General features: G+C 33.0%; 2 protein-coding genes across 2 annotated transcripts; both read left to right on the top strand.

The window, feature by feature from the left end:
- The first annotated feature begins 2,218 nt into the window (after positions 1 to 2,218).
- LOC123252872 (olfactory receptor 4P4-like) lies at positions 2,219 to 3,148 on the top strand. The gene has a single exon (XM_044682104.1). The coding sequence runs from the start codon at positions 2,219 to 2,221 to the stop codon at positions 3,146 to 3,148; it is 930 nt and encodes a 309-aa protein (XP_044538039.1).
- A 10,154-nt stretch (positions 3,149 to 13,302) lies between these two features.
- Positions 13,303 to 14,232, top strand: LOC123252121 (olfactory receptor 4P4-like). The gene has a single exon (XM_044681507.1). The coding sequence runs from the start codon at positions 13,303 to 13,305 to the stop codon at positions 14,230 to 14,232; it is 930 nt and encodes a 309-aa protein (XP_044537442.1).
- The last annotated feature ends 5,426 nt before the right edge of the window (positions 14,233 to 19,658 follow it).

The following is a 19,658-nucleotide window of genomic DNA, read 5'->3' as shown; positions in this document are numbered from 1 at the left end:
TTCCCTATTAATGAAAGCCTGAAGGATGTTCTCATTAGAAACAGAAACATTTTATATTAATGGGAAAATAATTATATAGATACATAGTTGTTCATATTTTACATGCGCTAAGTAAGGTAGTACCTCTGAAAAACATTGCCTCTTTAAATCTTGGCAAATCACTTCTCAGTGTTCTAGGCAGGTCTCTAAGATCATAACTTGAAGAAAAGGCACTAACCTTAACTTGAAGAGGGAATTTTATTACCTGGAATTTCCTTAGAGCAATCAAATTATAATTCCTTTCCCTGTACTTTGCATGGATGGTTTTGTTTTGTCTTCTTTCTCTGCTATCTTCTTTCTGGAGAAGGAAATGGGAAACTACTCCAGTATCTTGACTAAGAAAACTCCAAATATGGTTGTGAAGTGTTAGACACATCTGAAATGACTGAACAACAATAATTTCCCTTCACCTCAAATATATTATGAATTAATGTCTTATTTCCTTTACAAGTTATACTAATTCAATCATGAATCTAATTTGACTTTTCTTTCCATCATTGTTCCCATCTGTCCTAATTCTACATTTTCTTTTATAGTATTAGGAATTAAGTATTAAAATCCAAGTATTATGGTTCAAAATTGCTTGATAGTGGGAAGCTTGCTGCAAACATTATTGTTAATATTTACCCCATGTCAAAAAATGTTTAATTTATTAAAAACAGTAATGATATTGGATCTGTGTTCTCTACATCTATGCCAGGAGTGGAATTAGCTAAGGAAAATTCTGATATGTCCTTCCAAGCTTGAAATATTTGAGTATAGGATTAGTAGTAATCTTTAACTTTATCCAAGGACTCTCACAAGTTGTAAAAAAAAGAAGGAAGATGATGTGAAGGAAAAGAAGAGGGATAATGGAAGAAAGGGGTAAGGAACATACCTAGAGTATGAGTCTAGAGTAGGAAGATACTTTTATTTAAGAAAATCAGAAGAAAATATGATACAAAGGGGAAACAAGAGGATGGTGATTTTTACCTTTTCCCTCAAAGTCCAGAAAATCATAATATTTATATTAAAAACTCAATTGCTACACAAGTTGTAAAAATACACCGATACCTAAGTCTCTTAAAATTATCACAGTAATGGTCTTTACTCCTCTTAATCTCATTTCTTTCTCCTTCACCCTGTACTAATTTTTTTTCACCCCTGAATTTATGGAAATCAGAGGAACCTATTCACTTATTCATTAATCCACACTTCTTTTCCAGGAATGGAAATAAATTCATAAGTGTTTTTGTTTCATTTTTAACACATTGTCAAATTTTTCTCATTATATTTTAAAACATCAAGTATGGGAGCTGAGCCTGTCATGCTTTAAACATTTCCAATTCATTTCATCTTTTGAAAGCCTATAATTTCTCACTGACTGCTAATTGACTATGTAAGATGGATCAGGAGTGGGAGAAGTTTTGTTTTCTACTTTTTTTTTCCTCCTGGTTTTCCAAAAAGTATTTTAAAGAGTCTTTTTTTTTTTAACCCTTGTACTTTGGTGTATTGTCTCATAGGTGGAAGAGTGGTAAGGGTGGGCAATGAGGGTCAAGTGACTTGCCCAGGGTCACACAGCTGGGAAGTGGCTGAGGCCGGGTTTGAACCTAGGACCTCCTGTCTCTAGGCCTGACTCTCACTCCACTGAGCTACCCAGCTGCCCCCTAAAGAGTCTTTTGATGAACTATCATATTCATACTTAATATTTATTCCACTTTCCCTGAAAATATACTCATATTATACACTTTACATAAACAAATAAATTTAGGAATTTTCTTTTTTAATGAATGCATTTTAATTTTAAGAACTACCTTATGTATGGCATGTGCTCAAAAAAAATCTTCATGATTTGGTAGTCTATTAAGTGGACTTTTGTGATTTAATCAGGTCTTTAAAAGTTTGTTGCATTTCTAACTTACAGGTATAAATGGATTTTAATAGCATGAGAAGGGCTATAGGTACATAATTTTATAAGAATATCCCTCATTTGAATGAAATTAAGACAAGCTTTTGTCTTCTCATTTAAGTGTATAGAAAATAAAGTCAAATTATAAAATTAAAATTGCATCCATGATCTACTAATGAGATTTCCATTCAAAAGCCTCTACAAACTCAGCAATTTAACTGATTTATTATATTTGTTCAAATTTCAGATGAATTAGATTCCTCCTGGCAAGCCATCACCTACTTTAAATATATGGAAAATCAAAACAATGTCACAGAATTTGTTCTCTTGGGACTTTACATGAATGAGGAGGTTAAGGTGATGTGTTTTGTAATCTTCTTGTTATGTTATTTTGCCATATTCTTTGGTAATATCATTATCTTTATCACTATCATATGTAGTCATTTGATCCAACAGCCTATGTACTATTTTCTTTGTCATTTGTCTTACATGGATCTCGCCTATACTTCCACTGTGGTTCCTCGGTTAATCAGAGACTTAATTGCCAAGCAAAAATATATCTCCTATAATTGCTGTATGACACAGCTCTTTACTGCTCATTTTCTTTCAGGTGTTGAAATGTTCATTCTGGTGTCTATGGCCTTTGATCGTTATGTTGCCATTTGTAAACCTTTGCATTACATGATAATTGTGAACCGACAAAGATGCAACATAATGCTCTTGATGGCCTGGGTGGTTGCCTTTTGGCATGCTATTTCCCAGATGCTCATGGTCATTAGACTGCCTTTCTGTGGTCCTAATCAAGTAGACCATTATATATGTGATGTGAAAGCCCTCTTAAAACTTGTCTGCACTGACACACGCATTCCTAATATCTTAGTCATTGCAAATACTGGGATGGTTGTGTTGGCTACTTTTCTGGTCTTGGTGGCATCTTACATAGTCATATTATATAATCTTAGGAACCATTCATCAGAAGCTCGACGTAAAGCCCTCTCAACCTGTGCTTCCCATGTCATGGTTGTTGTACTATTCTTTGTACCTTGTATAGCCACCTATATTCCACCTCCCAGTGCCAGCCAAAATGACAAGGAGTTTTCAATGTTTTACACAGTCATTGCACCTATGATGAACCCTCTCATCTACACACTGAGAAATACAGAGATGAAGAATGCTATGAAGAAGGTGTGGACAACAAAAATATTTATGAAATTCAAATAAAATAGAATTTTTACTTGACTTTTCATTTAAATCTCTGAATAAATGACTACTTGCTACCACTTTCATCTGTTTTTAGGGATAAACTTTATTTTTCCTCTTTTTATTTATTTATAATAATAATTTAAAGCAATTTTGATTTCTAAATTCTATCCCTCCTTCTTTGCTGTTCAATACCCTCTTGTGAAGGAAAGCAATATGATATCATTTGTACATGTGAAATCATGTAAAACACCTGTCCATATTAGCCATTTGCAAAAATCAAAAATAGAAAAGGCAAGAATGATAAAGAATTTATATATATATATATATATATATATATATATAATTTTTAAAAAGACTAAAAAGCCATGCTTAAAAAGCAAGAATCTTGGTTTTTGAACCTTCAGTTTCCAGATGGAATTTTCAAATACTTCTTGCCTTCCACACAGTACATTGACTTACTTGTTTATCCTCATTAATTACACTCCTTTTCCAAAGTCCATTTATTTCTATTGGCTATACCCAATGCCAAAACTTCATCTTCCCCATTTAGCTTCCTTGGCTTCCTTCTGGACTAAACTCAAAGTCTATCTCCTCAAAAAGATCTTTCCTGATTCCCAATTTACCACCACTAGTATCTACTCAGTGTGATTAATTTATTTTGTTAATATATTATACTAGGATATACAGAATTTATTTGTACAAATAAAAAAATTATATTCCCCCTTNTATATATATATATAGAGAGAGAGAGAGAGAGAGAGAGAGAGGGAGAGAGAGCAGAGGAGAGAGTCAGAGAGGGAGAGAAAGAAAGAGAAAGTGAGAGAGAAAATGAGAGAATGAGAACATGAGAAAAAGAAGAGAATGAGAAATAGTAATCTATTAAGAACTTGGGTCACAAAAACTGTATGAAGCATTAGGGATATAAACACAAGAAAACAAGATGATCTATAATCTCAATGAATTTTTATTCTTATAATTAATACAATCTGTTGGTAAGGTGGAGAGCAAAAGACTGGTTGTTGCTAAAGGGCAAGCCTGTTGCAGAAATGTAGTAGACAAAAAAGGAAGAGTTACAAATTGTTTTACATTTCTTATTTGAATAACTTTTGTCAAATTGGTTAACTTTCCCATATCTTAGTTTCTTTATTCAGAAAATAATAGAATTAATCAATGCCCTATAATAGCACTGGCAAAAGTTCTTAAGGTCATGTACCCAAACTACAACATCAAGACAGTAGAGGGAAGAAGGTGCTCCCATTGGGTGCTGGACAGAGGGGTGGGGAATTCAAAAAATGTCCTCAGGATCTGTGGAGAGGGGGAATGGAGCAGCCCCTTCCATGCCGTTGGGACCAGTGTGCCATGCCTTTGCCTACATGGACCTATAAGAATGACTCTCACTCCAAATCCTCTGACATAGACTGTCAACCTGCACTTTTTCATTCCACCCATAATCACTGCAAATTTTCCATATTAAAATATGCTTCCTTGATCATCACTTTCTTAAATGTGTTCTTAGCTTCCTAAAGAGTGAGTGTAAAATTCCTGGAGGCAGTGACATTATTTGACTTTATTTGCATTACAAATCTTTAGCACAGGACTTGACACATTGTAAAAGTTTGATACTTTCAAAATTTAATCGATTCATTAATTTTAAAATCATCTTTTGTTTCCCCTTAACATTCAGAACATATTTTAACAAAATAATGCAGTTTAAAAATACATTATGTTATGTTTGTAATATTTTACATGGCAATAAATCAAGACATCATAATAAAAATGTCAATTATTAAGTGCCTACTGTATACATGTAAGACGTAAGCTTTCAAGCGTTGGCCTAAAAGTATACCTAAGGTATGGTCATTGACCCTGTCTAGCTCTCAGATGAATAGAACTAATAGGTCAATTATATTTTGAAGTTAAAACCATGTACAGAATTGATTCACCTTTTTTTCTGTTTGCTATCTGAAATAGAAACAGAAACAATGTGTGGATGACACAGAGATGAAAATTTAGGTTTTATGTGGAGACAAGAACAACTTCCAAATATTTGATCCTTCCCAAAGAGGAGTATATTTTGTAATGATTTTATGGATCTCCAATCTCTTACAGTATTCACCAAATATACCCTTGTAGGTCTTCAATAAATAAATGGATAAAGACTTGGTAGATATTTAATAATGAAGATTCTGAGACTTTGTGACATATATACTAACACTGTTTATCAAAGAATAGGCTAAAGACCTCTGAGGATCCCTGAGAAAATGTAAAGGTACTGTCAATGTCAAAATTACTTTTATAATAATATTGATATTTTCTATTAAAATATACCTCCTTTTTCAACTATATATCTGTGACCTAAATATTCTTTACATATTAAAGAAACCTCATCAATCTTAACACAATGAAATGCAAGAAATATAATAATAGATGTTTATTCTAAAAGTTGAAAATTAAAGAGATATATAAAAAAATCTCATAATATAGCATTCTCTTTTTTAATTTGGAAAATATGCTTGCAAAAATTTGTTGATGGATAATGAGCTTATTATTATTTCAAGTGGATTAATAAATATTTTGAACTTTATTAGTTTAAATTTCAAAAGGGTTATAACATATTGATAGACCCACTACTCATAAACAAATATTTTTTGGAGTCCTCAATAATTTTTTAAAATTGGGAGTCTGGTGAACTGCTACATCCACCTAAAAATAAGTTTTCAGAATATTACAATTCATATAAATGTAAATATAGCATGTTTTGATAGTACCCGAGAAATTAAAATAATTTCAGATTTGGGATTCAAGAATGCCTTGAAGGAGAAAAGACTTATTTTGCCTGTACTTTAAAGGAGAGGGATAACTTTAATAGACAGAAATACTAACTGAGTACATTTCAGTAGCCAAGATTTATGTCAAAGAATGATGGAAGATAGGAAAGAAATCATGACTTTGTGAGATTTCTATTTGTGCTGGTGTATAAACTCTGTGGGAGAAGAGTCCTATGACTTTAAGTTGATGAAGTAAGAGTTGCAGCATATCATGGGAGGTCTTAAGTGAGAAATTATTTGAACATAGTTAACAATCTTGAGCCACAAAAAGATTTTGAGGAGAATGGCAGGGACTAAGAGCATTCTTCCCCTCACCTTCACTTAAGGATTAGGGCCCTCAGAGAAAGACCACTCTGGAGTCAAGATGTTCTCTGGATGAGCACTACTTAAATGATAACTTACAAGCATTCATTGTTGCATTCACAAGTAATATATTTCCAGCTGTAACAATTATCTAAAAGCAAAGACATTTGCTTTCATAACAGAAGAGATAAATATTTTAAATGTGTAACACTGTCCAATAAATATATGCTACATTAATGATAAAGAGTGTGTAAGTGTAGTGTAGTTAGATTACACTAGTTGAGAAGCATCTCAAGACAAGACAACACATACCAACTGAATTTGACATTTAGAAGAACTTCAACAGTCTTTGTTATATTTTCCAACAAATACAGGAAGGAAGACATATTTGAGCTTAATATATCATAATATTTTTTAGTTTAAAACTGCCCCAGATACATACTAGCTATGGGACACTGAGAAAATCACTCAACCTTTCTCAATCTCATTTTCTTCATCTAAAACAGCAGCTATCTCTCAGTCATATGAAGATAAAGCAAGAACATTTACTGACTCTGTAAACGTTAAGAAGTTACATAATTGATAGCTATGAGAGTTGATAAAGTCATTCTCATTGAAAATATTCAAAAGCATGAAGGAATATCTCTGTCTCTTTCTCTATCTCTTTGTCTCTGTCTCCAAATATCTCTTTTCATTTTGAGATTACTCTAATTTTTAAGGTGTTTGGGTTCTCCCCCGACTTTAAGTCAACATTTTCTTCTCTAGATTTTCTAATTATTAATCTTCCTTATGTACTTTGATGCCCAACAGAAAAAGAAAATCTCTTATATATAATATCTCTTCATATACTTGAAGCTATCATATCCACTTTGAGTCTTTACTTCCTAGACCTTTTATGCCATTTATGTGATATTCATGTAATATGAACTCAGGGTTTTTAACCATACTGGTTGCCCTACTCTCACCTTTATCCAGTTTATCAATATCCTTTTTTTTTAATTTTTAAACCCTTAACTTCTGTGTATTGACTTATAGGTGGAAGATTGGTAAGGATAGGCAATGGGGGTCGAGTGCCTTGCCCAGGGTCACACAGCTGGGAAGTGTCTGAGGCCGGATTTGAACCTAGGACCTCCCGTCTCTAGGCCTGGCTCTCAATCCACTGAGCTACCCAGCTGCCCCTATCAATATCCTTTTTAAACCTTGAAGCTAATTTGTAATCTGTTAGCCCATATAAGCTTTTGATGTATAATTCTAGCCATCATAATCTTTCAGTAGGTGTTAGGCTTATAAAATATATAGTGATTTTTTTTACCATTTTCTTACAAAACCTAGATTGATAACTATATTCAGACTCCTTAAGAATCACTGTTCTATAATTTCTCGTGTCACTGATCTGGTCCTAAATGATCATCATAAAGCTTCCTTTTTCTCCAAACAAATCCACATGACTCAGATATTTGTACTGTTCTGTTACTACATTGCTGACTGAGTTCGTACAGGGATAATATATCTCAGTTACTTGATAGTCACTTTTAGTTACGGTCATCAAATTCAATGAACATGTGTCTGTTATTAGGTTCAATTACTATTAATATTTCTATACATTTTTGACATAGTTATCCTGTATTCTATAAATGTATATCAATCCACTTCCTTCCTTTTGGCAAAATAATATTAATCTTTCTACATCTGCTTAAAGGTGATAAACCCTATCTTTTACTAGTATGGTACAGATTAAAAAAAATACTTTCCACTTGAAACTGATGATGAACTGATGCAAAGAAAATAAGCAGAATCAAGAGAACATTGTACATAGTAACAATAATATCTTATGGTGATCAGCTGTGAAAAACTTAGCTACTCTCAAAAATACAATGATCCAGGACAGTTTTGAAAGACTTATGAGAAAGGATGCTGTCCACCTACAGAGAAAGACTTATTGTTTTTTGCAGTTCAAAGCATATTGTTTTTCACATTAGTTTATTTATGGTTTTATTTTGGAGTTTGGGTTTTATGTGATTATTCTATGACAACAATGACCAATATGGAAGTATGTTTTTCAAGACAATACATGTATAATGAAGATCTCAATGCTTACCATCTCTGGGAAGGGAAGGAAGGATTAATGTATATTGAAAATTGTTACTATATGTAATTGGGAAAATAAAATAGTTTTTAAAAATACCTTGAAGCTAAGACTTGAACAGTGAACTGCTGACAAGTTCTGATGAAAGCAAAGTGCACTGAGATTAATGTCTCCTTAGTTCTGGCAGATTTATCCTTATTGATTCATACCAAAATTATAGTACTTTTGTGAACGATATATCCAAATGACCCATTTTTAGTTCCTGAACCAACAAAAACCTAAAGCTATTTATTAGAATAACTTTATTAATAATCTAAATGTCCTTTTTTAAATTTTCTATTGATATTTTTATAACAAAGTGCCAAAATTTACATTTATCCCATTTGAAATTCAGCTTAAACAATGTTTCCCTAATATCTAATTCCAACTGAGTCACATTAAAATGCAATAGACACATATTTATAAAAAATAAATAAAAAATTAAATTACAACAAGATCTTATGTGTTGAAAGGGCTGTTCCCTTCACAGTATGTAGCATGGGGATATCATCTTGGGTTTATAAGAGAAGTAGAATAGAGTTAACCTTTACCCCTGCCATCCTTATCAGATGGAGACTTTAATTCCTGCCAGGGAAGGAAAGGAGTATTCAGTGATACAGAATTGTAGAGGGAAGGGAAACTATTTGGTGGCACATATGTCTTAGATAATCCTCAAAAGAGCAATATGGTAAACGAATGGGAATTTGAACTAATGGGAATAAAATAGATACTCGTAGATTAAGCAACAAATGACTCTTTTAAAAAGTGAGCATGCCTCCCTAGATATTTCTTTGAATGATTCATGTGAGGAAAATATTTTTTAAAAAGTCTTTGTATGTTTTCTGTCCCCATGGCTGCATTGTCTAACAAAATGATTCCTGTAGTGATATAAAATTTCCAGGTCTTCTAAAATTCTCAGTAGGAGTGTGTAATATTGCTAGTGCATAGGTACACACCCATGTGAAGCAAAGGGGTGGGAGTGGAAAGCAAAGTTTTGTTGTTTGATATTCATAGTTAATGAATATATCTAACAGGAGCCAAAAAAGGGGAAAAAGTGATTTCCCCTCACACTAGTTACTGTACAGTACTGTGTGTCTCTAATTTGGTAGACTGCCTTGAAATGCCTCTGGGAATCCATCCCTCAGTCCTACCCCTCCCTTTAAAATCAGAAGGTGCTAAGCAAAGGTGCCCTGGAAGTTTCTTTTATCAAAAGGTTTGATGGGATGTCCAGAGCTTCAGGCACATATTTGTGCTTCTCTGGACTCTGATCTGGGAGAAAAAGGAATATTTCTTGACCATAAGTTCCAACCCTGAAACATAACATTTCACTGAATGAATACCATCTGAAAGAAGACCTCTTCTCTTTCCAGGTGCTGAAAGAACCTTGAGATGAATTGTAAATACATCACAGCTCTCTTTTCTTTGGAGAAACCTTCTAAATAGGTCTCTATTAAGAAGGATGGCTAGGTCATAGGCTTCTACACATCAATTTTTCAGAGAAGACCATTAATGAATCAGTTTTGTCATATGGAATAATGTAAGTTTCTTCATATACAATATTTATATATAATATATGTATGTACGTATATACACATTATATTTTCTACTACCTTCTGTATATTTGGTTTCTACATTACCTAATAGGTTGCCTACCTCAGAATTTATTTCTTTTATATGTTTTATTTATTTTAGTTAATTATTATATTATCAATATATTTATTTATTGATGTTAATTATATTAGATGACAAATATAATATTCATGTTTATTTATATATTATTATGCTTTATATATTTTTAGAAACTTTCTCTAATATAGACGTTTATTGGAGACATTGTGGAATTAGGCCATTGCAAAAGACTAAAACTTCTGTGTGGAGACTTGACTTAATACCCTTTAGACTTATAGAGCCTTCAGTAAGCCAGGCTTCCAAGATCCTTCTTTATAATCCATTCTTTTCCATTTCTATGCTTCTCTCGGTTCACTCTGGTCTTTCCAATCCCTCAGTCCTGGCCTCTGAGTTTCCTCTTCATTGGTCATACACACTACAAAGTGATAGAGATGGTGAAAATTCTTTTAACTAGTATCTGTAAGCAAGGTGCATTGAAAAAGCATTCATTTTTTATGAAAATGTGAGTAATTAATATTCCATTTATGCAGCACTTTACTCTTCTTCAAAGCATTTGAGATGACAGGCGGAGAAGGGCAGTGAAGGCATTTAGTTGACAATGGTTTTATTGATTTTTATTCCTTTTTTAATTTAGAATATTTTTCCATGGTTCCATGACTCATGATTCCCTCATCTTTCCTGCCCCCTCTTGAAGCTGAGAAGCAGTTCCACTGGTTTATACATGCATGATTGTTCAATATTGTTTTGTTTTGTTTTTAATGCAAGTGATTACGTCTTACCTTGATGTGCTATTTGATACTTTCCAAACATCTTTCTCTAACATCATCTAGCCTGGTAAAAGCTCATCATATGGTTTCAGAAATCTATTTTATCCCCACTTGTAGACAAGGAAGTCGATACTCCATGGTTAAGTGACTAAGGCTACACATGCCTTTAGAGGCCAGACTTGTCATACAAATGCCAAGAATAGAACTCTAGTCTTCTGAGCCCAGATTTGTTAATTCTTTTTTCCCCTCTACTTTTATTGTGTCACTATCACAAAGGTCATTTTGCAAACATTATCTAATTTTATCCTAACAAGAAAATTGCTAGTTAGATGCTATTATTATCCTCACATTACAGATTAAGAAACTGATGAAAACAGAATTTTAGTGACTTTCTGAGGGACACAGCTGAATTTGAACTCAGATGTTCCTTACACCAGTTTCAACTCTCAAATACTTCACTAGATGCAGAAATATGGGGATAAACTGGCGCTGACCTAATAGTTTTGAGTGAATTCAATAATTTTAATTAATATCCCATTTATGCCCTTCAAATTTCAAAAGAATATATAGAGGGAGATTACTGCCAAAAGAACTGATTCCTTGTATCAAAAATATATTTAAATAATTTTAATTTAAGTAACTTTTAATTTAAATAACCCTTAAATAATGTATCCTTTTTTCCTTTTATTTATTTGCTCATTGAAAGTAGTTAAAATTATTTTTGACACAAAAATAAAATACCAAAAACAACTATCATTTTGGAAAAAAAGGAAATGCTATAGATATTCAGAATTCATGCTGAATACTGGTAGATACTAATAGAGTTTTCTCTTTTTAGGAATTTTCAGACCCTCTTCTCAAAATGAGGAAGATATCCCTCAACTCAGTCAGCATTTATTAAGTATTTCTCTGTCCAGCAAGTACTAAATACTGTGGATATAAATAAAAGCAAAAGATCCTCCGCCCTTGAGGAACTCACAATCCAATAGAAGCAACAATAAGCAAATATATTTATACAAGCTACATACAGGATAAATAGGAAATAATTAACAGAAGGAAGACACTAGAATTTAGGGATTAGGAAAGACTTCTGAATGGATAGTGATATTTTACCTGGAATATGAAGGAAGTTCATATATTAAACCTATAATCAGCACTATCGTAACATTCTGCCTAAAATAAACACTTCATACAGAAGTGATGTGGCATTTAACTATTAAGTGATTGCAATACACAAGACAAAGTAGTTCAATTCCAGCATTCAGTAAAAAAAATAATAATAAATTCAAGTCTTTGTACTGATAAATGCTATCTGGTTAGTATTAGTTAAATTTTTTAATCTCTAAGTGCCTTAAACAACTTTAACATTATAAATTTCAGAATTTATAATTCACAGAAATTATAATTCACAATTTACTTGCCAATCTGCATTATCAAAGAGACTTTTTTCCATACAAAATCACAAAGATTACATGACAAACCAAATCCAATAAACAAAAAATAAGTATGTGGCTTAGTAATAAATCTTATTATTATTATTTCTTAAAACCTTTTTCTTCTGTCTACTAAGGCAGAAGAGTGTTAAAGGCTAGGCAATAGGTGTTAAATGACTTGCCCAGGGTCACACAACTAGGTAGTGTCTGAGGCCAGATTTGAACCTAGGAACTCCCATCTCTCGGCCTGGCTCTCAATCCACTGAGCGACCCAGCTGTGCTGACCCCCCACCCCCGCAATATATAATTGAGTCATCAAATTTGGTCTTTATTTGACATGATATGTGCTTTTAATGATAATTCTTTATTTTGTTTTGTCTTCTTCCTTTTGTCAATCATTTAATGATTTAAGTACATAGAATGAGTAGACTATGAATTGAGAGTGAGAGGAAGGGAGGCAGAGGAGAAGACTGGATACAAGTTACTCTTCAAAAGTATTTTCCCATCCATTTACATTTGATTTCCAACTCGCATTTTGAAATCATTTTAGGACATCTTCCATTATATTCGTATTTAATAAATTATTATTCCATTACCCCCAAATGAGTACCAAATTATGTTGTCTTTCCTTTTTGTAAATTTTATTAAATGTTACACATTTATACATTTTTCTTTACCAAGACAATGAATTAACCTTAGCTTTCTTGTGACTAAGTGTACAAAATTAATAAATTTTTAGCATTAAATTATATTCCTAATGGATAAATATAAAAGACTTATGGATTTTAAAATTATCATAATATTTAAAACTTTATTTATTTAATTTACCATACACATGAAGGGACTTTGTTAGCATAAGAAGGCATATATTTGAAGTATCAAGTTTTCAAAGACTTTCTAAGACCTAGATCTTCCCAAATTAAATGCATGAAATGATCAATGCTAATAATACATTGTAAATAAAACAATCTATCAAAAAAACTTTACATCTGCCATGATATTGATGATAATTTTTCATAATCTGTGTGATTTCAGATGAATTAGATTGCTCCTGGATATATATATATATATAAATTACCTGAAGTACATGGAAAATCAGAACAATGTCACTGAATTTGTTCTCTTGGGACTTTTAATGAACCAGGACCTCAAAATGATGTGCTTTGTAATCTTCTTGTTCTGCTATTTTGCAATCTTCCTGGGGAACTTCATCATCTTTGTCACCATCACATGTAGTCATTTGATCCAACAACCCATGTACTATTTTCTCTGTCATTTGTCCTTAATGGATTTGGCCTATACATCCACTATAGTCCCCAGACTCATTAGAGACTTGATAGCTAAGGAAAAAAACATATCCTTTGGTAGCTGTATGACTCAGCTCTTTACTGCTCACTTTCTGGCTACTGTTGAGATGTTCATCTTGGTGTCCATGGCCTTTGATCGCTATGTCGCCATTTGTAAACCCTTACACTACATGGTCATAGTGAATCGACAGAGATGTAACACAATGATCCTGATGGCCTGGGGGGTGGCTTTTTGGCATGCTATTGCCCAGATGCTCATGGTTGTTCGGTTACCATTTTGTGGCCCTAATCAAATAGATCATTATATATGTGATGTCAAACCCCTCTTAAAACTTGTCTGTGCAGATACACATATTGCTAATATCTTGGTCATTGCTAATTCTGGGATGGTTGTATTAACGACCTTTCTTGTATTGGTGGCATCTTACATTGTCATATTATACAATCTTCGAAAGCATTCATCAGAAGGTCGACGCAAAGCCCTCTCCACTTGTGGCTCCCATGTCATGGTTGTTATTCTTTTCTTTGTACCCTGTATTTCCACCTATATTCGACCTCCCAGTGCCAGCAAAAATGACAAGGAGTTTTCCATGTTTTATACTGTCATTGGACCCATGCTTAACCCTCTCATCTATACACTAAGAAATGCAGAGATGAAGAATGCCATGCAGAAGGTTTGGTCAAACAAATTGTCAATAATATTCAAATAAAAATGTATTTTAATTTTATTGCTTTTGCCCTTTTATGCTATTGGTGAAGAAATGGGTATTATGTTATCAAATGACCATTGAGGAATTGATCTTTTAAAAAAATCCATCAAGACCAAGATGAAATTAAAGTATATACCCTTTCTAAAACTTTGTACAAGAGTTGGTATTTGGCATAGGATTTTGTACAATTTAGTCACTTCATAAATGGTATATTATAGAAAGAATGAACAGAAATAATATTTTTTCTTCTCTTACATGATTCATCATTAAAAATTAGGATAATTTCTTCTAAGAATGCTACATAAGTGACATAGGACCAGGCTCTAAGTCAACTGTGAAGTAAATAAAGTTTTCTTTGATAATCAAGTAGTACAGTCAAATCCACAAGCATTCCTAAGTGCATACTCTGTGTCAGGCACTATGCAAAGAACTAGGGATAACATACAAGTAAAAAGCTTGGCCTCCAAGAAGTTTATCTCCTAATTGTGAAAGACAACATATTAAAATGTGCTTAAAATTTGGGAGGAAGGAATAGAGAAGAGATATTTCTATCTAGAGGGGCATAGTAAGAAAAGAAATCCACATAGATAAGAGTATATCCTAGTAAGGAGTAATAGAATGAAAATGTCTGGGTACTTCCTTAAAAATAGAAGCTGATGACTCATCAGAGGAAGGGATTATATGGGGCAGTAGGTATCTTATAGGATGAGAAGCCAAGGAATGGGGAAGAAATAAAAATAATACACATAGATAAGATCATACTTTGGGGAGAAATGGCACTTTTCAATCTGCTCTTCTTTGACTTCTACTGTGTTTGAACATAAGAAATACAAGAGATACCCTCATGTATTTACTGTACTCTAATTTTTACGTAAGTTAATCCTTTTTTCATTGTAAAAATGGCATTGGAACTTTAGGCACTCTAAATTTCAACTTAAAATGAATGTTCTATGTTAACAAGATATTGTAATGGATAGAATTCTATATTTGTAACCAGAAACACTTGAGTTCAAAGCCTACTGCAGACACATTAGCTATTTGACATGTGTAAGTAACTAAACTTCTTCCTCTTCATCATCATTCTTATTATTATCATTATCAGTATTTCCTAAGAAATCTAAATCAGATAAATGTGAGCAAGGAAATTAACTGGTAAAGTGACACACAAGTTAGAGTTATAAATCTTTTTTACTATGAGCACTATTAAATACACACACAGATTGGGACAAAATGCAGATGGAATTAAAAGTTATACACAGGTTTATGCCCACCTTTTTCTTCTATTGTGGAATTATTCCTTTAAAAAATATGAGTATGTATAGAGAAAAAAGCTAAAGGAATGAAAAAGAAGAAGAGCAAAAATTACATCACTTTTCCTACTTGAAGATATATTTCTTAACTTCTTAAAAGAGTGAATTGGCTGACCACTTAAAGGTGAACTAAATGCCACTAAAATATTTAGCAGATTGAAGAGATATTTTTATTTATCTCAAGTCAATCTTAATCTGCATCAATGAAATTGCTTTCATCTTTTTATGGGTCATCATTCTTTGAGAATGTCCAGGCCAGTGATAGTGAATCTTTCAGAGATGGGTTGTCAGGCCCCCACCCCTACACTATCCCTAGAGTGAGTGCTACACCCCCCACCTTGCTCCTTGCCTCCCTTACCCCAGACAGGGACAATAGAAGCACTTCTATTGGGATGCTGAGCAAAGGGTGGGTGATGAGAAGCATATGTTGCGAGGCGGAGGAGAGAGGCTCCAGTGCTCTACTCCTCTCCTGCTATGTGCACACTGCTATGAGACACATGGAGGAGAGGGCAACAGTTCCACCCTGGTTCCCTCTCATTTTCTAGTAACAAACTCTGGAAGGTGACTGAATGCATGCCCACAAAGAGAGCTCTGTGTGTCCTTTTTGGCACATGTGCCATAGGCTCCCCATCACAGGTCTAGGCTGTTCCTTATTCATTCTACCAAAGGTGATTAAGTTGTGTGGACATAAGGAACTAAGGAATAGTTTCCTTATTTTGGTAAAAGCACTTTTTTTTCTCCATAGAAAATAGATTTGAAATATAATGGCAATGTGAATATTCAATATTTGTCACTCATCTCCCAAAAGAGTTTATAGCAAGGAGAACTATAAGCCAAGTCTGGAAAAAATGAATGCTAGATTGAATAAATTCTGGAAAATTTTAAAGTTTGAACTTTGCTGAGGAGAAAATAGGAAGTCATTTAAACATTTTAAGGAAAAGGTGATATAATAATGTCAGGACACAAGGAGGTTCACTTTGATAATTAGGGGCTGATTACAAGGATAATGGAAAGTTAAAGTTCAAAAAGAGGGAAACATTAGTTTGCTATTGCAATCAGCCAAAAGCATTGTAAATAATACCTATACTCTTATGCAATCAGTCATAATAAAAGGCAATAAATTTCACAGATTATTCAAAGATAGCATATATTAGTTATTAATTGTATATGGAAGGAATAAGAAGAAGATCAATAAGTAACATCAAGATTTCAAGCATGAATGAATACATTTGTATTGACTGAAAATAATAAGAAGGAATTTTTTTGGTATGAAATAAAATACTCTGAATATATTGACTATAAGATGCCAAAGCAATTTCCAAGTGGTAATTCAAAATAGGTTATTGGAAGTCTAATCCTGATATACAGAAGACAAGATAGGAGTGACAAAAATCTATAGGGCTCATCTACAAAGAAATATTATTTGAAAACAAGATAACATGATATTGCCAAAGAAAAGTGTAAAGAGAAAAGGAGAAAAAGTTGGAAAGTCACACAAACATGAGGGGGAACACAGAGTAGAAGGAGATCCAAATTTATGAATAGAAGAAAAACAAAGATGAGAGCAAGTAGATCACTGTTTCTGGGGACTAAATGAAAGATTCACTCAAAAGGCAAAAACTTCCCATGATCAGAAGAATCTCATAGTTTAATAGAGGAAATAACATGGAAATATTTTGTAAAAAGAGATATACAGAAAAAATGGAGCTTTAGTTACAGGTAAGTGCTAATACAATGGAGACATAGGAAAGGGTTTTTGTTTTAAATGATGCTTTATTTTTTCCTCAATTACATGTTAAAACATTTTTTTAAAAATTTTGAATTCTATATTCTCTCCCCATGATCTGAGGCAGTAAGCAACCTGATATAGATTTTACATTCTCAATTATGTAAAATATTTTTTCAATATTAGTTATTTCCTGGAAAAGAATTCAAACAATCAGGAAGTGAAAAAAATATGTTTTGGTTTGCATTCGACTCCATCAGTTCTTTCTCTGGAGTCAGATGACATTTTTCATCTGGAGCTTTTGGACCTATTTTACATGGACTTATTTTGGACTCATATTGTAAATAACTAGGTGATTCAGAGATGGTCATCAAACAATTTTGCTTCTAGAGTGTATTATGTTCTTCTGGCTCTTTCCACTACACTCTTCTTCCATTCATATAAGTATTTCAAAGTTCGTTTGTTCCTGAAATCCTGCTTATCATTTCTTACAGAACAATAATAATCCATTTTAATTATGAACCACCACTTGGTCAGTTATTCCCAGTTGATGAATATCCCTCCAATTTCTCACTCTTTGCTACCATAGAATAAGCTACTATGAATATTTTTGTACAAAAGAGTTATTTTGCCTTTTTTCTTGATATTTTTGTGATTCAAACTTAGTAGTGATATTGCTGTGCTAAAGGGTAAAAATGTTTTAGAACCTTTTGAATATAGTTCTGTGTAGTCTTTGCTAGAAAAGTTTTTAACAGAAAATGGAGAACTGACTGAGTTTTATGAAGTCCAGGAAATCTAGGAGGAACAAAGCAGGGAGAGTTCCAGGCTTAAATGACAGCATATTTATATTCTCTAAGTAAGTTGTTGGAGCGTTCATTGTGAAGAATAGCATCGCAAGATATTTTGAGGGGAGTAAAGTGTAAGAAGATTGGGAAAGCAGAAAGAGTACAGATTATGATTATGAGTCAAACAGAAGAGTTGTTTTTTTTTGGTAAAGGATAATCAAGATCCAATTAATTTTATTGAATAAAGAAATAGCATGGTCTAATGCATTTTAGGAAAATCAGTTTGACAGATGAGGGGGTTTGAAACTGGAGTGTAGAGAGATTTGTGCTAGACAGAAAAACAATTTGACATGAGTTCATGAATACCAGTACTAGAGTGCCTGTTAAGTGGAGAAGAAAATGGGTCATACATGAAATATTTTAGAAAGGTAAGAAATCCAGGACTTAAGAACTAACTGGTTATTGGAGGTGGTTTGGACAGCCAGAATGAATGAGAAATTAAAGATGACATTGAGAGTATAGCCTAGATGATTGAAAGAGTGTTAGTATGTTTGAACAGTAATAAGGAACATAGGATGAGGAGACAGTTTAGATGGAGAATATGAGTTTAGTATGGAACATTTTAGGATATATGTGGAAATTAAGATGTCTGGTATGAAGTTATGGAGAAGATTCTGGAGGTCCAAAATTGGGTTAGTCCTGGAAAGGTAGTTGTTGTCTTTCATAGTAGATAATGAGATTCCCTCAGGTGAAATAATATAGATGAAGAAAACAAGGAGCAATATGTATTCACCCTAGAAAGACAAATCAGAACTATGTTGGGCAGGTGTTTAAATGTCAGACTATTTTGTATTGTATTGTTTCATATTTATAAAAGGAAGTGGAAATCAATAAAGATCCTTGTTCAGAAGAAAGATATATTCAGAATTTTTCCATTGGAATTGTACCATGGCAGTATATTGAGGACTGGTTATTGAGAGAGTTTTGAGTTTTTTTGAGTCAGGGTGTGATATAAGCAGAGAAAATGTATTGATGAAAGGGAAGTATAAGAGATAGAATTGACAGTTTTTGACAAACTATTACATGTGGAGAGCTTGAAAAAGTAAAGAATCAAGAAGACAGTTTGTAAAACTGAGTGACTGGGAGAATGATGTTGGGAATAAAGAAATGTAGAAAGAAGAGTAGTATTAAGAGGAAAGTTAATAATTTTGCATGACATTTTTAGTTTGAAGTACCTTGGGGACATCCAAATGAAGTTGTTCAGCACACAGTTGAAAATTGACTTGAATGGAGGAGAAAGCTTTAGTGTACATTTGTATATTACAAAGGAATTTGCCTTGAGCTGATAATTCTAACTTCAATAAAAAGGAGATTACCAAGTATATGTAGACAAAGTGTTCAGGATAGGGCACAAGGTAAAACCCATTTGGAGTGATATGGATATTGATGATGAACCTTGAACTCAAATATAGATGGATGTGCTTAATATGTAGGGAGAGAAGTTGTGTAGGGGTGGAGAGAGAAACAGAGGGGAGAGAAGAAGAAGAAGAAGAAGAAGAAGAAGAAGAAGAAGAAGAAGAAGAAGAAGAAGAAGAAGAAGAAGAA

Source organism: Gracilinanus agilis, chromosome 6, assembly GCF_016433145.1.
Source record: "Gracilinanus agilis isolate LMUSP501 chromosome 6, AgileGrace, whole genome shotgun sequence".
Lineage (NCBI taxonomy): Eukaryota > Metazoa > Chordata > Mammalia > Didelphimorphia > Didelphidae > Gracilinanus > Gracilinanus agilis.
The sequence above is the reverse complement of the archived record's forward strand: the minus strand, read 5'-3'. Positions and strand labels throughout refer to the sequence as shown.

What these genes read in the sequence shown, in the direction of transcription:
- LOC123252872 (XM_044682104.1), top strand. Translation starts at nt 2,219, where the DNA reads ATGGAAAATCAAAACAATGTCACAGAATTTGTTCTCTTGGGACTTTAC.
- LOC123252121 (XM_044681507.1), top strand. Translation starts at nt 13,303, where the DNA reads ATGGAAAATCAGAACAATGTCACTGAATTTGTTCTCTTGGGACTTTTA.